General features: G+C 42.5%; 1 protein-coding gene across 2 annotated transcripts in view; it reads right to left on the minus strand.

Moving 5' to 3' along the window:
- Positions 1-7,307: 7,307 nt before the first annotated feature.
- LOC128645551 (UTP--glucose-1-phosphate uridylyltransferase-like) overlaps positions 7,308-19,960 on the minus strand; it is a 71,205-nt gene continuing 58,552 nt past the window's right edge. For both annotated transcript variants that reach the window (XM_053698604.1, XM_053698603.1), the window contains one exon: positions 7,308-7,636. In XM_053698604.1, coding sequence (XP_053554579.1) covers positions 7,516-7,636 — 121 coding nt within the window. In that variant the 3' untranslated portion in view covers positions 7,308-7,515. The remainder of the gene's footprint in view (positions 7,637-19,960) is intronic.

Consider the following 19,960-nt stretch of genomic DNA (forward strand, 5'->3'; position numbering starts at 1 on the left):
ATGCAAAAATTCCTCAAATCTTATTCAAATCGTTACTACCAGATTGTAAAGTTTAAAACTACAATAGGTTCTAGACCTTTTAGTCTTCCATTGTAGTTCAAATAGGCAGTTTATCTTGTAATTGTAAATATTTTAGCATGGAGTATCACACGCTTAAAAAAAAAATGACAATTATATTAAAAAGTCACAACATTTTAAAACAGGTTAAATTAAGATTGAATCATTTCTTTAATATACATTATATACATTTGAAAGATTAATTAGCTTCTTTTGAGAAATGCCAGCTTCATCAGTGTGGCCATTCTGAGCCACCATAGGCTTTACTATAAAAAGTACCACTTGCTGTAATTGAGTGTCAAAAAGTTTCTGAACATAAAAAATGGAAGGTTTAGGCATGTGTTAAAACATTAGTTGCAGTATAATGAGCATGTAAATTAACTTGTAACTGGTTTCATATGCACATTTCACAGCTTGTTTCTTACATTGTACAAACAGATCAGACATAGCACAAAAGTCACAATCATTCTGGTAGGAAACGAAGTACGGATCCCATTTGTAAAACTTCCATCTGCATTGTGTGTCCAGACCATCCCTAAATACCAACAAACATGTTCTCTACTAGTTATATATCCCTGATAATTTGTTGTGTACAGACTTGCATCTGACGAGCCGTGGAGGAAAATGCTGGGTATAGCAGCAATAACTTCTATACAGTCAAAAGCGTCACTAGGCAATGTAGGTTCCTTAAGTGGGAAATGAAGGGGTTAGAGCACTGGTCGTTGCTGCTGAAGAAGAAATACGGCTGATATCAAATAAGTGCCTGTGACGTTGCACACAACGGGAGGAAACAGGAGATGGGGTGGCCTAGACTTTGCTGTCACCCACAAGCTACCCATGGTAAGGAGTGTGTGAATGCAGCAGAAGTCAAACTACAGAGGCAAGTGGCAACAAGGTCGGATGGTACATAGCAGCAATTTAGCACATTTTCACAGTCACAGATACTCCCAAACAATGCAAAAACATACCGAAAAGCACCCAAGCTTTTGTTTAATTACTAATAAACACTTTAAACATGATCACTTACTAACTTCTATCTCCTCCTCTACCGTTCTCTTGAATACCAGTAAAGTTGAGGGCGGTTCCATCCTCGGGAGAGATGTGGTGACAGAGCGCTGCACGCACATTAGGGTGGAGGAGGAGTTATACCAGCACTGAATTTTTTGATTTTTTAAATCACTGATCTCCAATTTTGCGCCCCACAGCGGTTGCCTAACTTGCCTTTATGCAAGCGCCGGGCCTGCCAGGAATAGGCCGGCTCCTAAGCATACGTCCCTGCTTTTCAACAAAAAATACCAAAAGAACAAAGACAATTTGATAATAGAAGAAAATTAGAAAACAGAATTTATGCTTACCTGATAAATTACTTTCTCCAACGGTGTGTCCGGTCCACGGCGTCATCCTTACTTGTGGGATATCTCTTCCCCAACAGGAAATGGCAAAGAGTCCCAGCAAAGCTGGCCACACAGTCCCTCCTAGGCTCCGCCCACCCCAGTCATTCGACCGACGGACAGGAGGAAAAATATAGGAGAAACCATATGGTACCGTGGTGACTGTAGTTAGAGAAAATAATTCATCAGACCTGATTAAAAAACCAGGGCGGGCCGTGGACCGGACACACCGTTGGAGAAAGTAATTTATCAGGTAAGCATAAATTCTGTTTTCTCCAACATTGGTGTGTCCGGTCCACGGCGTCATCCTTACTTGTGGGAACCAATACCAAAGCTTTAGGACACGGATGAAGGGAGGGAGCAAATCAGGTTACCTAAACGGAAGGCACCACGGCTTGCAAAACCTTTCTCCCAAAAATAGCCTCCGAAGAAGCAAAAGTATCAAATTTGTAAAATTTGGCAAAAGTGTGCAGTGAAGACCAAGTCGCTGCCTTACATATCTGGTCAACAGAAGCCTCGTTCTTGAAGGCCCATGTGGAAGCCACAGCCCTAGTGGAGGGAGCTGTGATTCTTTCAGGAGGCTGCCGTCCGGCAGTCTCATAAGCCAATCGGATGATGCTTTTAAGCCAGAAGGAAAGAGAGGTAGAAGTCGCTTTTTGACCTCTCCTTTTACCAGAATAAACAACAAACAAAGAAGATGTTTGTCTGAAATCTTTTGTAGCCTCTAAATAGAATTTTAGAGCACGGACTACGTCCAAATTGTGTAACAAAGTTCCTTCTTTGAAACTGGATTCAGACACAAAGAAGGTACAACTATCTCCTGGTTAATATTTTTGTTAGAAACAACCTTTGGAAGAAAACCAGGCTTAGTACGCAAAACCACCTTATCTGCATGGAACACCAGATAGGGCGGAGAACACTGCAGAGCAGATAACTCAGAAACTCTTCTAGCAGAAGAAATAGCAACCAAAAACAAAACTTTCCAAGATAGTAACTTAATATCTATGGAATGTAAAGGTTCAAACGGAACCCCTTGAAGAACTGAAAGAACTAGATTTAGACTCCAGGGAGGAGTCAAAGGTCTGTAAACAGGCTTGATCCTAACCAGAGCCTGAACAAATGCTTGAACATCTGGCACAGCTGCCAGTCTTTTGTGTAGTAAGACTGATAAAGCAGAGATCTGTCCCTTTAGAGAACTTGCAGATAACCCTTTCTCCAAACCTTCTTGTAGAAAGGAGAGAATCCTAGAAATTTTTATCTTATTCCATGGGAATCCTTTGGATTCACACCAACAGATATATCTTTTCCATATCTTATGGTAAATCTTTCTAGTTACCGGTTTTCTGGCCTGAACCAGAGTATCTATCACGGAATCTGAAAACCCACGCTTCAATAGAATCAAGCGTTCAATCTCCAAGCCGTCAGCTGGAGGGAAACCAGATTTGGATGTTCGAATTGACCCTGAACAAGAAGGTCCTGTCTCAAAGGTAGCTTCCATGGTGGAACCGATGACATATTCACCAGGTCTGCATACCAAGTCCTGCGTGGCCACGCAGGAGCTATCAAGATCACAGAGGCCCTCTCCTGATTGATCCTGGCTACCAGCCTGGGAATGAGAGGAAACGGTGGAAATACATAAGCTAGGTTGAAGGTCCAAGGGGCTACTAGTGCATCTACTAGAGTCGCCTTGGGATCCCTGGATCTGGACCCGTAGCAAGGAACCTTGAAGTTCTGACGAGACGCCATCAAATCCATGTCTGGAATGCCCCATAATTGAGTTATTTGGGCAAAGATCTCCGGGTGGAGTTCCCACTCCCCTGGATGGAATGTCTGACGACTCAGATAATCCGCCTCCCAGTTTTCCACACCTGGGATTTGGATCGCAGACAGGTGGCAGGAGTGATCCTCTGCCCATTGAATTATTTTGGTCACTTCTTTCATCGCCAGGGAACTCCTTGTTCCCCCCTGATGATTGATATACGCAACGGTCATCATGTTGTCTGATTGGAATCTTATGAATCTGGCCCTTGCTAGTTGAGGCCAAGTTCTGAGAGCATTGAATATCGCTCTCAGTTCCAGAATGTTTATCGGGAGAAGAGACTCTTCCCGAGATCATAGACCCTGAGCTTTCAGGGATTCCCAGACCGCGCCCCAGCCCACTAAACTGGCGTCGGTCGTGACAATGACCCACTCTGGTCTGCGGAAGCTCATTCCCTGGGATAGATTGTCCAGTGTCAGCCACCAACGGAGTGAATCTCTGGTCTTCTGATCTACTTGAATCATTGGAGACAAGTCTGTATAGTCCCCATTCCACTGTTTGAGCATGCACAGTTGTAATGGTCTTAGATGAATTTGTGCAAAAGGAACTATGTCCATTGCTGCAACCATCAACCCTACTACTTCCATGCACTGCGCTATGGAAGGACGAGGAACAGAATGAAGAACTTGACAAGTGCTTAGAAGTTTTGACTTTCTGACCTCTGTCAGAAAAATCCTCATTTCTAAGGAATCTATTATTGTTCCCAAGAAGGGAACTCTTGTCGACGGAGACAGAGAACTTTTTTCTATGTTCACCTTCCATCCGTGTGATCTGAGAAAGGCCAGAACGATGTCTGTATGAGCCTTTGCTTTTGACAGGGACGACGCTTGTATTAGAATGTCGTCCAAGTAAGGTACTACTGCAATGCCCCTCGGTCTTAGAACCGCTAGAAGGGACCCTAGTACCTTTGTGAAAATCCTTGGAGCAGTGGCTAACCCGAATGGGAGGACCACAAACTGGTAATGCTTGTCCAGAAAAGCGAACCTTAGGAACTGATGATGTTCTTTGTGGATAGGAATATGTAGGTACGCATCCTTTAGATCCACGGTAGTCATAAATTGACTTTCCTGGATAGTGGGTAGAATCGTTCGAATGGTTTCCATCTTGAACGATGGTACCCTGAGAAATTTGTTTAGGATCTTCAAATCCAAAATTGGTCTGAAAGTTCCCTCTTTTTTGGGAACTACGAACAGATTGGAATAAAATCCCATTCCTTGTTCCTTTATTGGAACTGGGTGTATCACTCCCATCTTTAACAGGTCTTCTACACAATGTAAGAACGCCTGTCTCTTTATTTGGTTTGAGGATAAGTGGAACCTTCCCCTTGGGGGTAGTTCCCTGAATTCCAGGAGATAACCCTGAGAAACTATTTCTAGCGCCCAGGGATCCTGAACATCTCTTGCCCAAGCCTGAGCAAAGAGAGAGAGTCTGCCCCCCACTAGATCCGGTCCCGGATCGGGGGCTACTCCTTCATGCTGTTTTGTTAGCAGCGGCAGGCTTCTTGGCCTGCTTACCCTTGTTCCAGCCTTGCATCAGTTTCCAGGCTGGTTTGGGTTGTGAGGCATTACCCTCTTGCTTAGAGGATGCAGAATTAGAGGCCGGTCCGTTCCTGAAATTGCGAAAGGAACGAAAATTAGACTTATTCTTGGCCTTGAAAGGCCTATCTTGTGGAAGGGCGTGGCCCTTTCCCCCAGTGATGTCTGAAATAATCTCTTTCAATTCTGGTCCAAATAGAGTTTTACCTTTGAAAGGGATGTTAAGCAATTTTGTCTTGGATGACACATCCGCTGACCAAGACTTTAGCCAAAGCGCTCTGCGCGCCATGATAGCAAACCCTGAATTTTTCACCACTAATCTAGCTAATTGCAAAGCGGCATCTAAAATAAAAGAGTTAGCCAATTTAAGTGCGTGAACTCTGTCCATAACCTCCTCATATGGAGTCTCTCTACTAAGCAAGTTTTCTAGTTCCTCGAACCAGAACCACGCTGCTGTAGTGACAGGAACAATGCACGAAATGGGTTGTAGAAGGTAACCTTGCTGTACAAAAATCTTTTTAAGCAAACCCTCCAATTTTTTATCCATAGGATCTTTGAAAGCACAACTATCCTCGATAGGAATAGTAGTGCGTTTGTTTAGAGTAGAAACTGCCCCCTCGACCTTAGGGACTGTCTGCCATAAGTCCTTTCTGGGGTCGACCATAGGAAATAATTTCTTAAATATAGGGGGGGGAACAAAAGGTATGCCGGGCTTTTCCCACTCCTTATTCACTATGTCCGCCACCCGCTTGGGTATAGGAAAAGCGCCGGGGTGCACCGGAACCTCTAGGAACTTGTCCATCTTGCATAATTTCTCTGGAATGACCAAGTTGTCACAATCATCCAGAGTAGATAACACCTCCTTAAGCAGTGCGCGGAGATGTTCTAATTTAAATTTAAATGTCACAACATCAGGTTCAGCTTGTTGAGAAATTTTTCCTGAATCTGAAATTTCCCCATCTGACAAAACCTCCCTCATGGCCCCTTCAGATTGGTGTGAGGGTATGACAGAACAATTATCATCAGCGCCCTCCTGCTCTTCAGTGTTTAAAACAGAGCAATCGCGCTTTCTCTGATAAGTAGGCATTTTGGATAAAATATTTGCTATGGAGTTATCCATTACAGCCGTTAATTGTTGCATGGTAATAAGCATTGGCGCGCTAGATGTACTAGGGGCCTCCTGTGTGGGCAAAACTGGTGTAGACACAGTAGGAGATGATGTAGTATCATGTTTACTCCCCTCATCTGAGGAATCATCTTGGGCAATTTCATTATCTGTGGCAGTACTGTCCTTACTTTGTTTGGATGCTATGGCACAATTATCACACAAATTTAAATGGGGAGACACATTAGCTTTCATACATATAGAACATAGCTTATCCGAAGGCACAGACATGTTAAACAGGCTTAAACTTTTCAATAAAGCACAAAAAACGTTTTAAAACAAAACCGTTACTGTCTCTTTAAATTTTAAACAGAAAACACTTTATTACTGAATATGTGAAAAAGTATGAAGGAATTGTTCAAAAATTACCAAAATTTCACCACAGTGTCTTAAAGCATTAAGAGTATTGCACACCAAATTTCAGAGCTTTAACCCTTAAAATAATGGAACCGGAGCCGTTTACAAATTTAACCCCTATACAGTCCCAGCTATAGCCTTTGCTGAGACCTAACCAAGCCCAGAGGAGAATACGATACCAATTGACGCCTTCTAGAAACTTTTCCAGCAACTTTCAGATCCTCACACATGCATCTGCATGCCCTGCTCTCAAAAAACAACTGCGCAGTAATGGCGCGAAAATGAGGCTCAGCCTACAACTAGGAAGGCCCCCTGACTGGAAAAGGTGTCTAACATAGTGCCTGCCGTTTAATAAACGTTCCCCAAGTTTATAAATGTGAATTGTCAGCATAAATATGAATAAAATGCCCAAATAAAGCAATCGATTTAGCCCATAAAAATGTCTACCAGTTTTATAGCCCATATTAAGCCCTTTATTCTGTTTGCTTGACTAAGAAAATGGCTTACCGGTCCCCATGAGGGGAAATGACAGCCTTCCAGCATTACATGGTCTTGTTAGAAATATGGCTAGTCATGGCTAGTCATACCTTAAGCAGAAAAGTCTGCTAACTGTTTCCCCCAACTGAAGTTACTTCATCTCAACAGTCCTATGTGGAAACAGCAATCGATTTTAGTTACTGTCTGCTAAAATCATCTTCCTCTCACAAACAGAAATCTTCATCCTTTTCTGTTTCAGAGTAAATAGTACATACCAGCACTATTTTAAAATAACAAACACTTGATAGAAGAATAAAAACTACATTTAAACACCAAAAAAACTCTTAACCATCTCTGTGGAGATGTTGCCTGTGCAACGCAAAGAGAATGACTGGGGTGGGCGGAGCCTAGGAGGGACTGTGTGGCCAGCTTTGCTGGGACTCTTTGCCATTTCCTGTTGGGGAAGAGATATCCCACAAGTAAGGATGACGCCGTGGACCGGACACACCAATGTTGGAGAAAGTTGTTTAAAATCAAATGCTCTATCTGAATCATGAAAGAAAAAATTTGGGTTTCCTATTCCTTTAAGGCAGGTTGAATGACAGTAACATTCATTTTATCATGCTTCTTTTTAGCACGACCTGTACATTACATTACTATCTAATACAGCTCTTTGATCTATTGTACAATTGCTAGGCTCTTAAATATCCTCTGTCATTGAAGGTAAGTTGGCATGTTCTTCAGCTTTTCCTGGAAATATTTGTTGCATATTAAATAGGACTCCAAATTCCCAACATCGAAGCGACCAGATATTTTATGAACATAAACCGGTTTTCTTAAAGAAAGAGAAGAAAAATTTAATTGGTGAGAACATTTATGTTTTGCACATTTTAATTATATATAAAACACAACAGTCCTCTCCAAAGTTTAACTTTTAAATTTATACAAATAAGGATAAGAATCCGAACATATTTTTGAAAGTTCAAGTTATTATGTCAAGTGTTGTGAAAATGGTGCATATGGTAAAACAAATCTACAACTATGTGAGTTTAAAACAAATTAACATCCTACTGCAGTTATTACATGGTCTAAACCATAAAATACAAAGAAAAAAACTCTATGATCTAAATAAGAGGTGACATGACAACAAGGCTAATCACAGTCATAAAGTAAATTGTTTTGCAGTTTTTATTTTACAAAGCCAATTAGGGACATATATGTAAACAGAGTTAGCCTTGAGAATTTTACAAGGTGCATTTCAGGTTCTTAGAATTAAAAATTGGTTAATTTTCAGAGCTAATTTACATGAGAAAGGGGGAAAATAAAAAATAAAAATGTATTGCAAAGGGGGGGGCGTGTACAAGCAGCAGCTCTGTGTAGTCGCACTCTTCTGGAGCTTTGGGTTATTACCAAAAAAAATACAGCTCTTAACATCAGTGCGATTGATTTCGTATTACTTCTACCTCCAATCAACACTAAACCTCAAGTAGCCGTGTCATTGACTCCGGAGACAGAATAGGACATCTGAGGCCTGAAGCGGCGGCTAACGTATAGGCGGTGTCCCCCCCCCCAGAAATCTCTGGGGTACCCTGCCAGATCTGGTCACTATAAAAATTTAAAGCAATACCTTAGACCCTCATAAGCCTCCTTTACCTTCTCAAACCAGCACGATTTTTCAAGCGGCACAGTTGTGAAGCGAGTGCCGACACAGAATACAACCAGCCACAATGTGGATCGACAACTCCTACAGCGCTTTAGATCTCCAACTGGCCAAAGTGGAAGCCTTGCTACAAGCCATGATAAACAAGGTTACCTCGGAACAAGACTAACAGCTTCTTATGGAAAGGGCAGCAACTATAAGGGCCACGCGGCACAGTTGTGAAGCGAGTGCCGACACAGAATACAACCAGCCACAATGTGGATCGACAACTCCTACAACGTTTTAGATCTCCAACTGGCCAAAGTGGAAGCCTTGCTACAAGCCATGATAAACAAGGCTACCTCGGAACAAGACTTACAGCTTCTTATGGAAAGGGCAGCAGCTATAAGGGCCACAGAATAAACACTGCAACATTCAGTGGGAGATAGGCCTGAATCAATCTTTTAGCCTGTGGATGACGGCCTAATTACTACACCGAGAGAGGAAAAGCCTATGCAACTAGACAGCAGCCCTACAATATCATCACTGCTGTTTTCCCCAGGCGACAAACATTCAAAAAGAGAAAATATGCCTTGGCTAAACTCCTCTTGTTAAAGCCGGACATGCCAAAATGGAATTATGCCACCACTTACTATAAGATGGCACCCGCAACCACTCTGAGTAAACCTTTAACAGTAGAATCAAGCTTTACTATAACAAATTTCAGCAGAAAGGAGCTAAGACCACTTCTCATTTCACCATTGAAACTTTTCGGACCGACAAGACTGCAACTGATGACAGCTGCCACTGAGAGGAAATATATATCTATTAAACAACTGTGACAACATGCATTAATTAGCGCTATAAATGCCCATATAGTCTATAGATGAGCCTCTGAAAATTAGCTTAAGAGATGCTAGTTATAGACACTACAGAGCAGATATGTATATACTCTTTCCACTCTCAGACTTTAAACTGCCATCTCACTGCCACTATGCTTGACACATATCTGAACAGTAATATGGTGAAACTTAGAAAAACATAATTTATGCTTACCTGATAAATTTATTTCTCTTGTGGTGTATCCAGTCCACGGATAATCCATTACTTGTGGGATATTCTCCTTCCCAACACGAAGTTGCAAGAGGATCACCCACAGCAGAGCTGCTATATAGCTCCTCCCCTAACTGCCATATCCAGTCATTCGACCGAAACTAGCCGAGAAAGGAGAAACCATAGGGTGCAGTGGTGACTGTAGTTTAAAATTTAGACCTGCCTTAAAAGGACAGGGCGGGCCGTGGACTGGATACACCACAAGAGAAATAAATTTATCAGGTAAGCATAAATTATGTTTTCTCTTGTTAGGTGTATCCAGTCCACGGATCATCCATTACTTGTGGGATACCAATACCAAAGCTAAAGTACACGGAGGAAGGGAGGGACAAGGCAGGTACTTAAACGGAAGGAACCACTGCCTGTAGAACCTTTCTCCCAAAAATAGCCTCCGAAGAAGCAAAAGTATCAAATTTGTAAAATTTTGAAAAGGTATGAAGCGAAGACCAAGTCGCTGCTTTGCAAATCTGTTCAACAGAAGCCTCATTTTTAAAGGCCCAGGTGGAAGCCACAGCTCTAGTAGAATGAGCTGTAATCCTTTCAGGGGGCTGCTGTCCAGCAGCCTCATAGGCTAAGCGTATTATGCTCCGAAGCCAAAAAGAAAGAGAGGTTGCCGAAGCCTTTTGACCTCTCCTCTGTCCAGAGTAAACAACAAACAGGGAAGATGCTTGACGAAAATCTTTAGTCGCTTGTAAGTAAAACTTTAAAGCACGGACTACGTCCAAATTATGTAAAAGTCATTCCTTCTTTGAAGAAGGATTAGGACACAATGATGGAACAACAATCTCTTGATTGATATTCTTGTTGGAAACTACCTTAGGTAAAAACCCAGGTTTTGTACGCAGAACTACTTTATCTGTATGGAAAATCAGATAAGGAGAATCACATTGTAAAGCTGATAACTCAGAGACTCTATGAGCCGAGGAAATAGCCATCAAAAACAGAACTTTCCAAGATAAAAGTTTGATATCAATGGAATGAAGGGGTTCAAACGGAACTCCTTGAAGAACCTTAAGAACCAAGTGTAAGCTCCATGGAGGAGCAACAGGTTTAAACACAGGCTTAATTCTAACCAAAGCCTGACAAAATGCCTGGACGTCTGGAACCTCTGCCAGACGCTTGTGCAAAAGGATAGACAGAGCAGAAATCTGTCCCTTTAAAGAACTAGCTGATAATCCTTTATCCAAACCCTCTTGGAGAAAGGACAATATCCTAGGAATCCTAACCTTACTCCATGAGTAATTCTTGGATTCACAACAATGAAGATATTTGCGCCATATCTTATGGTAGATTTTCCTGGTTACAGGCTTTCGTGCCTGTATTAAGGTATCAATGACTGACTCGGAGAAGCCACGCCTTGATAAAATCAAGCGTTCAATCTCCAGGCAGTCAGTCTCAGAGAAATTAGATTTGGATGATTGAAAGGAACTTGTAGTAGAAGGTTTTGTCTCAGAGGCAGAGGCCAAGGTGGAAAGGATGACATGTCCACCAGGTCTGCATACCAGGTCCTGTGTGGCCACGCAGGCGCGATCAAGATCACCGATGCTCTCTCCTGTTTGATTTTGGCAATCAGTCGAGGGAGCAGAGGAAACGGTGGAAACACATAAGCCAGGTTGAAGAACCACGGTGCTGCTAGAGCATCTATCAGCGTCGCTTCTGGGTCCCTGGACCTGGATCCGTAACAAGGAAGCTTGGCGTTCTGGCGAGATGCCATGAGATCCAATTCTAGTGTGCCCCAACGATGAACCAATTGAGCAAACACCTCCGGATGGAGTTCCCACTCCCCCGGATGAAAAGTCTGATGACTTAGAAAATCCGCCTCCCAGTTTTCTACACCTGGGATATGGATCGCTGATAGATGGCAAGAGTGAGTCTCTGCCCAGCGAATTATCTTGGAGACTTCTAACATCGCTAGGGAGCTCCTGGTCCCCCCTTGATGGTTGATGTAAGCCACAGTCATGATGTTGTCCGACTGAAATCTGATGAACCTCAGGGTTGCTAACTGAGGCCAAGCTAGAAGAGCATTGAATATTGCTCTTAACTCCAGAATATTTATTCTGAGCCTTCAGGGAATTCCAGACTGCACCCCAACCTAGAAGGCTGCATCTGTTGTTACAATTGTCCAATCTGGCCTGCGAAAGGTCATACCTTTGGACAGATGGACCCGAGATAGCCACCAGAGAAGAGAATCTCTGGTCTCTTGATCCAGATTTAGCAGAGGGGACAAATCTGTGTAATCCCCATTCCACTGACTGAGCATGCATAATTGCAGCGGTCTGAGATGTAGGCGCGCAAATGGCACTATGTCCATCGCTGCTACCATTAAGCCGATCACTTCCATGCACTGAGCCACCGAAGGGCGCGGAATGTAGTGAAGAACATGGCAGGAATTTAGAAGCTTTGATAACCTGGACTCCGTCAGGTAAATTTTCATTTCTACAGAATCTGAGTTCCTAGGAAGGAAACCCTTGTGAGGGGTGATAGAGAACTCTTTCCCTCGTTCACTTTCCACCCATGCGACCTCAGAAATGCCAACACTATGTCCGTATGAGATTTGGCAATTTGGAAGTTTGACGCCTGTATCAGGATGTCGTCTAGATAAGGGGCCACTGCTATGCCCCGTGGTCTTAGGACCGCCAGAAGAGACCCCAGAACCTTTGCAAAAATTCTTGGGGCTGTAGCTAACCCGAAGGGAAGAGCCACAAACTGGTAATGCCTGTCTAGAAAGGCAAACCTTAGGAACCGATGATGATCTTTGTGAATCGGTATGTGAAGGTAAGCATCCTTCAAATCCACTGTGGTCATGTACTGACCCTCCTGGATCATAGGTAGGATTGTCCGAATAGTTTCCATTTTGAATGATGGAACTCTGAGGAATTTGTTTAAGATCTTTAGATCCAAAATTGGTCTGAAGGTTCCCTCTTTTTTGGGAACCACAAACAGATTTGAATAAAATCCCTGTCCTTGTTCCATCTGTGGAACTGGATGGATCACTCCCATTATTAGGAGGTCTTGCACACAGCGTAAGAATTCCTCTTTCTTTATCTGGTTTACAGATAATCTCGAAAGGTGAAATCTCCCTTGTGGGGGGGAAGCTTTGAAGTCCAGAAGATATCCCTGAGATATGATCTCCAACGCCCAGGGATCCTGAACATCTCTTGCCCACACCTGGGCGAAGAGAGAAAGTCAGCCCCCTACTAGATCCGTTGCCGGATAGGGGGCCGTTCCTTCATGCTGTCTTAGAGGCAGCAGCAGGCTTTCTGGCCTGCTTGCCTTTGCTCCAGGCCTGGTTAGATTTCCAGGCCGGCTTGGATTGCGCAAAAGTTCCCTCTTGTTTTGTAGCAGAGGAAGTTGATGCTGCACTTGCCTTGAAGTTTCGAAAGGCACGAAAATTAGACTGTTTGGCCCTTGATTTGGCCCTGTCCTGAGGAAGGGTATGACCCTTACCTCCAGTAATGTCAGCAATAATTTCCTTCAAACCAGGCCCGAATAGGGTCTGCCCCTTGAAGGGAATGTTAAGTAATTTAGACTTTGAAGTCACGTCAGCTGACCAAGATTTAAGCCATAGCGCCCTACGCGCCTGGATGGCGAATCCAGAATTCTTAGCCGTTAGTTTAGTCAAATGAACAATGGCATCAGAAACAAAATAATTAGCTAGCTTAAGTGTTCTAAGCTTGTCAAGTATTTCAGTCAATGGAGTAGCTGTCTGAAAGGCCTCTTCCAGAGACTCAAACCAGAACGCCGCAGCAGCAGTGACAGGAGCAATGCATGCAAGGGGCTGCAGGATAAAACCTTGTTGAATAAACATTTTCTTAAGGTAACCTTCTAAGTTTTTATCCATTGGATTTGAAAAAGCACAACTGTCCTCGACAGGGATAGTGGTACGCTTTGCTAAAGTAGAAACTGCTCCCTCCACCTTAGGGACCGTCTGCCATAAGTCCCGTGTGGTGGTGTCTATTGGAAACATTTTTCTAAAAATAGGAGGGGGGGGAAAACGGCACACCGGGTCTGTCCCACTCCTTAGTAATAATTTCTGTAAACCTTTTAGGTATTGGAAAAACGTCAGTACACACCGGCACCGCGTAGTATTTATCCAGTCTACACAATTTCTCCGACACTGCAATTGTGTCACAGTCATTCAGAGCAGCTAAAACCTCTCCAAGCAACACCCGGAGGTTCTCAAGCTTAAATTTAAAAGTAGACATATCTAAATCAGGTTTCCCCGAGTCAGAGACGTCACCCACAGACTGAAGCTCTTCCTCAGCTTCTGCATATTGTGAAGCAGTATCAGACATGGGCCTTAAAACATCTGCACGCTCTGTATTACGTCTAACCCCAGAGCTATCGCGCTTTCCTCTGAATTCAGGCAGTCTGGCTAATACCGCTGACAGGGTATTATCCATGATTGCCGCCATGTCCTGCAAAGTAATCGCTATGGGCGTCTTTGATGTACTTGGCGCCATTTTAGCGTGAGTCCCTTGAGCGGGAGTCAAAGGGTCCGACACGTGGGGAGAGTTAGTCGGCATAACTTCCCCCTCGTCAGAATCCTCTGGTGATAATTCTTTTAAAGATAACAGCTGATCTTTATTGTTTAAAATTGAATCAATACATTTAGTACACATTCTCCTATGGGGTTCCACCATGGCTTTTAAACATAATGAACAAGGAGTTTCCTCTATGTCAGACATGTTTATACAGACTAGCAATGAGACTAGCAAGCTTGGAAAACACTTTAAATCAAGTTAACAAGCAATATAAAAAAACGTTACTGTGCCTTTAAGAGAAACAAATTTTGCCAAAATTTGAAATAACAGTGAAAAAAGGCAGTTAAACTAACGAAATTTTTACAGTGTATGTAACAAGTTAGCAGAGCATTGCATCACTTGCAAATGGATGATTAACCCCTTAATAAAAAAAACAGATTAACAAAACGAAAAATATGTTTTTTAAACAGTCATAACAACTGCCACAGCTCCTACTTCTGAAGCTTTTTGAGCCCTTCAGAGATGTCCTATAGCATGCAGGGGACTGCTGAGGGAAGCTGAATGTCAAAGTTTGTAATTTTAACTGCACCAACTGTAACTTTTATACTATAACAGTGGAAAGCCTCAGGAAACTGTTTCTAGGCAAAAATAAAGCCAGCCATGTGGAAAAAAACTAGGCCCCAATAAGTTTTATCACCAAAGCATATATAAAAACGATTAAACATGCCAGCAAACAGATGGACCCGAGATAGCCACCAGAGAAGAGAATCTCTGGTCTCTTGATCCAGATTTAGCAGAGGGGACAAATCTGTGTAATCCCCATTCCACTGACTGAGCATGCATAATTGCAGCGGTCTGAGATGTAGGCGCGCAAATGGCACTATGTCCATCGCCGCTACCATTAAGCCGATCACTTCCATGCACTGAGCCACCGAAGGGCGCGGAATGTAGTGAAGAACACGGCAGGAATTTAGAAGCTTTGATAACCTGGACTCCGTCAGGTAAATTTTCATTTCTACAGAATCTGAGTTCCTAGGAAGGAAACCCTTGTGAGGGGTGATAGAGAACTCTTTCCCTCGTTCACTTTCCACCCATGCGACCTCAGAAATGCCAACACTATGTCCGTATGAGATTTGGCAATTTGGAAGTTTGACGCCTGTATCAGGATGTCGTCTAGATAAGGGGCCACTGCTATGCCCCGTGGTCTTAGGACCGCCAGAAGAGACCCCAGAACCTTTGTAAACATTCTTGGGGCTGTAGCTAACCCGAAGGGAAGAGCCACAAACTGGTAATGCCTGTCTAGAAAGGCAAACCTTAGGAACCGATGATGATCTTTGTGAATCGGTATGTGAAGGTAAGCATCCTTCAAATCCACTGTGGTCATGTACTGACCCTCCTGGATCATAGGTAGGATTGTCCGAATAGTTTCCATTTTGAATGATGGAACTCTGAGGAATTTGTTTAAGATCTTTAGATCCAAAATTGGTCTGAAGGTTCCCTCTTTTTTGGGAACCACAAACAGATTTGAATAAAATCCCTGTCCTTGTTCCATCTGTGGAACTGGATGGATCACTCCCATTATTAGGAGGTCTTGCACACAGCGTAAGAATTCCTCTTTCTTTATCTGGTTTACAGATAATCTCGAAAGGTGAAATCTCCCTTGTGGGGGGGAAGCTTTGAAGTCCAGAAGATATCCCTGAGATATGATCTCCAACGCCCAGGGATCCTGAACATCTCTTGCCCACACCTGGGCGAAGAGAGAAAGTCAGCCCCCTACTAGATCCATTGCCGGATAGGGGGCCGTTCCTTCATGCTGTCTTAGAGGCAGCAGCAGGCTTTCTGGCCTGCTTGCCTTTGCTCCAGGCCTGGTTAGATTTCCAGGCCGGCTTGGATTGCGCAAAAGTTCCCTCTTGTTTTGTAGCAGAGGAAGTTGATGCTGCACCTGCCTTGAAGTTTCGAAAGGCACGAAAATTAGACTGTTTGGCCCTTGATTTGGCCCTGTCCTGAGGAAGGGTATGACCCTTACCTCCAGTAATGTCAGCAATAATTTCCTTCAAACCAGGCCCGAATAGGGTCTGCCCCTTGAAGGGAATGTTAAGTAATTTAGACTTTGAAGTCACGTCAGCTGACCAAGATTTAAGCCATAGCGCCCTACGCGCCTGGATAGCGAATCCAGAATTCTTAGCCGTTAGTTTAGTCAAATGAACAATGGCATCAGAAACAAAAGAATTAGCTAGCTTAAGTGTTCTAAGCTTGTCAAGTATTTCAGTCAATGGAGTAGCTGTCTGAAAGGCCTCTTCCAGAGACTCAAACCAGAACGCCGCAGCAGCAGTGACAGGAGCAATGCATGCAAGGGGCTGCAGGATAAAACCTTGTTGAATAAACATTTTCTTAAGGTAACCTTCTAATTTTTTATCCATTGGATCTGAAAAAGCACAACTGACCTCGACAGGGATAGTGGTACGCTTTGCTAAAGTAGAAACTGCTCCCTCCACCTTAGGGACCGTCTGCCATAAGTCCCGTGTGGTGGCGTCTATTGGAAACATTTTTCTAAAAATAGGAGGGGGGGGGGAAACGGCACACCGGGTCTGTCCCACTCCTTAGTAATAATTTCTGTAAACCTTTTAGGTATTGGAAAAACGTCAGTACACACCGGCACCGCGTAGTATTTATCCAGTCTACACAATTTCTCCGGCACTGCAATTGTGTCACAGTCATTCAGAGCAGCTAAAACCTCTCCAAGCAACACCCGGAGGTTCTCAAGCTTAAATTTAAAAGTAGACATATCTGAATCAGGTTTCCCCGAGTCAGAGACGTCACCCACAGACTGAAGCTCTTCCTCAGCTTCTGCATATTGTGAAGCAGTATCAGACATGGGCCTTAAAACATCTGCACGCTCTATATTACTTGCTATGACTACAGCGTGGGGAGCCGAAACGCGTCAGCATTAGTGACCACCAACCTACTGCTTGTTCAAAGTGTGCTGTATATAGTATTTGGAGGAATGAAGCTGACATCTGTCTTTTAAAGTGGTCTTCATAAATAAAGAAAAAGTTTTTTACTACTGCACAGGATTGCCGAGTATCCTTCATCCACCTTGTATCTACGCTCTATATTACGTCTAACCCCAGAGCTATCGCACTTTCCTCTGAATTCAGGCAGTCTGCCTAATACCGCTGACAGGGTATTATCCATGATTGCCGCCATGTCCTGCAAAGTAATCGCTATGGGCGTCTTTGATGTACTTGGCGCCATTTTAGCGTGAGTCCCTTGAGCGGGAGTCAAAGGGTCCGACACGTGGGGAGAGTTAGTCGGCATAACTTCCCCCTCGTCAGAATCCTCTGGTGATAATTCTTTTAAAGATAACAGCTGATCTTTATTGTTTAAAATTAAATCAATACATTTAGTACACATTCTCCTATGGGGTTCCACCATGGCTTTTAAACATAATGAACAAGGAGTTTCCTCTATGTCAGACATGTTTATACAGACTAGCAATGAGACTAGCAAGCTTGGAAAACACTTTAAATCAAGTTAACAAGCAATATAAAAAAACGTTACTGTGCCTTTAAGAGAAACAAATTTTGCCAAAATTTGAAATAACAGTGAAAAAAGGCAGTTAAACTAACGAAATTTTTACAGTGTATGTAACAAGTTAGCAGAGCATTGCACCCACTTGCAAATGGATGATTAACCCCTTAATAAAAAAAACAGATTAACAAAACGAAAAATATGTTTTTTAAACAGTCATAACAACTGCCACAGCTCCTACTTTTGAAGCTTTTTGAGCCCTTCAGAGATGTCCTATAGCATGCAGGGGACTGCTGAGGGAAGCTGAATGTCACAGTTTGTAATTTTAACTGCACCAACTGCAACTTTTATACTATAACAGTGGAAAGCCTCAGGAAACTGTTTCTAGGCAAAAATAAAGCCAGCCATGTGGAAAAAAACTAGGCCCCAATAAGTTTTATCACCAAAGCATATATAAAAACGATTAAACATGCCAGCAAACGTTTTATATTGCACATTAATCAGAGTATATACCTCTGATAGCAAGCCTGATACTAGTCGCTATTAAATCACTGTATTTAGGCTTTAACTTACATTAATCCGGTATCAGCAGCATTTTCTAGCAAATTCCATCCCTAGAAAAATTTAACTGCACATACCTTATTGCAGGATACCCTGCACGCCATTCTCCCTCTGAAGTTACCTCACTCCTCAGACATATGTGAGAATAGCAGTGGATCTTAGTTACTTCTGCTAAGATCATAGAAAAATGCAGGCAGATTCTTCTTCTAAATGCTGCCTGAGATAAAATAGTACACTCCGGTACCATTTAAAAACAATAAACTTTTGATTGAAGAAAAAACTAACTATATTTTACCACTTTCTTCTTACTACCTCCAGCTATGTTGAGAGCTTGCAAGAGAATGACTGGATATGGCAGTTAGGGGAGGAGCTATATAGCAGCTCTGATGTGGGTGATCCTCTTGCAACTTTCTGTTGGGAAGGAGAATATCCCACAAGTACTGGATGATCAGTGGACTGGATACACCTAACAAGAGAAAAGATACTATAAGCTCTATAAACCAAGTATATGTTTACATTATTGATTCCACCTAAATACATTAGGCTAGGTATTGCTGACTACAATGTTGAAGTATACATTTCTGGCAATTTGCATCAACAGGACAGTCTAGTCCAAAACAAACTTTCATTATTCAGATAGGGCATGTAATTTTAAACAATTTTCCAATTTACTTCTATCACCAATTTTGCTTTGTTCTCTTGGTATTCTTAGTTGAAAGCTAAATCTAGGAGGTTCATATGCTAATTTCTAAGCCCTTGAAGGCCCCCTCTTAGCTCAGGGCAATTTGACAGTTTTTCACCACTAGAGGGTGTTAGTTCATGTGTTTCATATAGATAACACTGTGCTCACGCACGTGGAGTTACTATGAGCCAGCACTGATTGGCTAAAATGCAAGTCTGTCAAAAAAACTGAAATAAGGGGGCAGTTTGCAGAGGCTTAGATACAAGGCAATCACAGAGGTAAAATGTGTATTTATATAACTGTGTTGGTTATGCAAAACTAGGGAATGGGTAATAAAGGGATTATCTATCTTTTAAAACAATAAATATTGTGTAGGCTGTCCCTTTAAACTTTTTTCATTCTTGCACATACATACTGTTACTTGTAAATACATTTCGTTATTATATAATTTATGTATGTGTCCATGTCTCAAGTTAGTTTAACCTCCTGGTTGCTAGTACAACTGAATTACTGTGTCACAAAATGGTGTAGGTCTAAAAAGTGCGTCACCAACATAAAACGTTTGGAAAGCTCTGGCTTAAAGGGACACTAAACTCAAATTTGTTCTTTCATGATTTGGATAGAGCATGCAATTTTAAGCAACTTTCTAATTTACTCCATTATAAATATTTCTTTATTCTCTTGCTATCTTTATTTGAAAAAGCAGGAATGAAAGCTTTGGAGCCGGCCCATATTAGGTTGAACACCTAGGTTGCGCTTGTTGATTGGATGGCTAAATGTAGCCACCAATCGGCAAGCACTATCCAGGGTGCTGAAACGGGTGAGCCAGTGACAATAGGCATATACTGTATGTACAGCAGATAGCTCCTCTGCTCTGGAGCCTACCTAGGTATGCTTTTCAACAAAGGATACCAAGTAAAGGAAGCAAATTAGGTAATAGAAGTACATTTGAAAGTTGTTTACAATTGTATGCTCTCTCTGAATCATGAAAGAACAAATATGAGTTTCATGTCCCTTTAAACAGGCATCCATCATAAAAAAATGAAGAGATATGTAAGTGGGTGGAAAAAGAGCTTCCAATTTAAAAGTATAAAGTTTCAGTGTTCCTGCATGAGGTAGCTTAAAATGAGCCCATTAGACTAGATTATC

Source organism: Bombina bombina, chromosome 1 (assembly GCF_027579735.1).
Source record: "Bombina bombina isolate aBomBom1 chromosome 1, aBomBom1.pri, whole genome shotgun sequence".
Taxonomy (NCBI): Eukaryota; Metazoa; Chordata; class Amphibia; order Anura; family Bombinatoridae; genus Bombina; species Bombina bombina.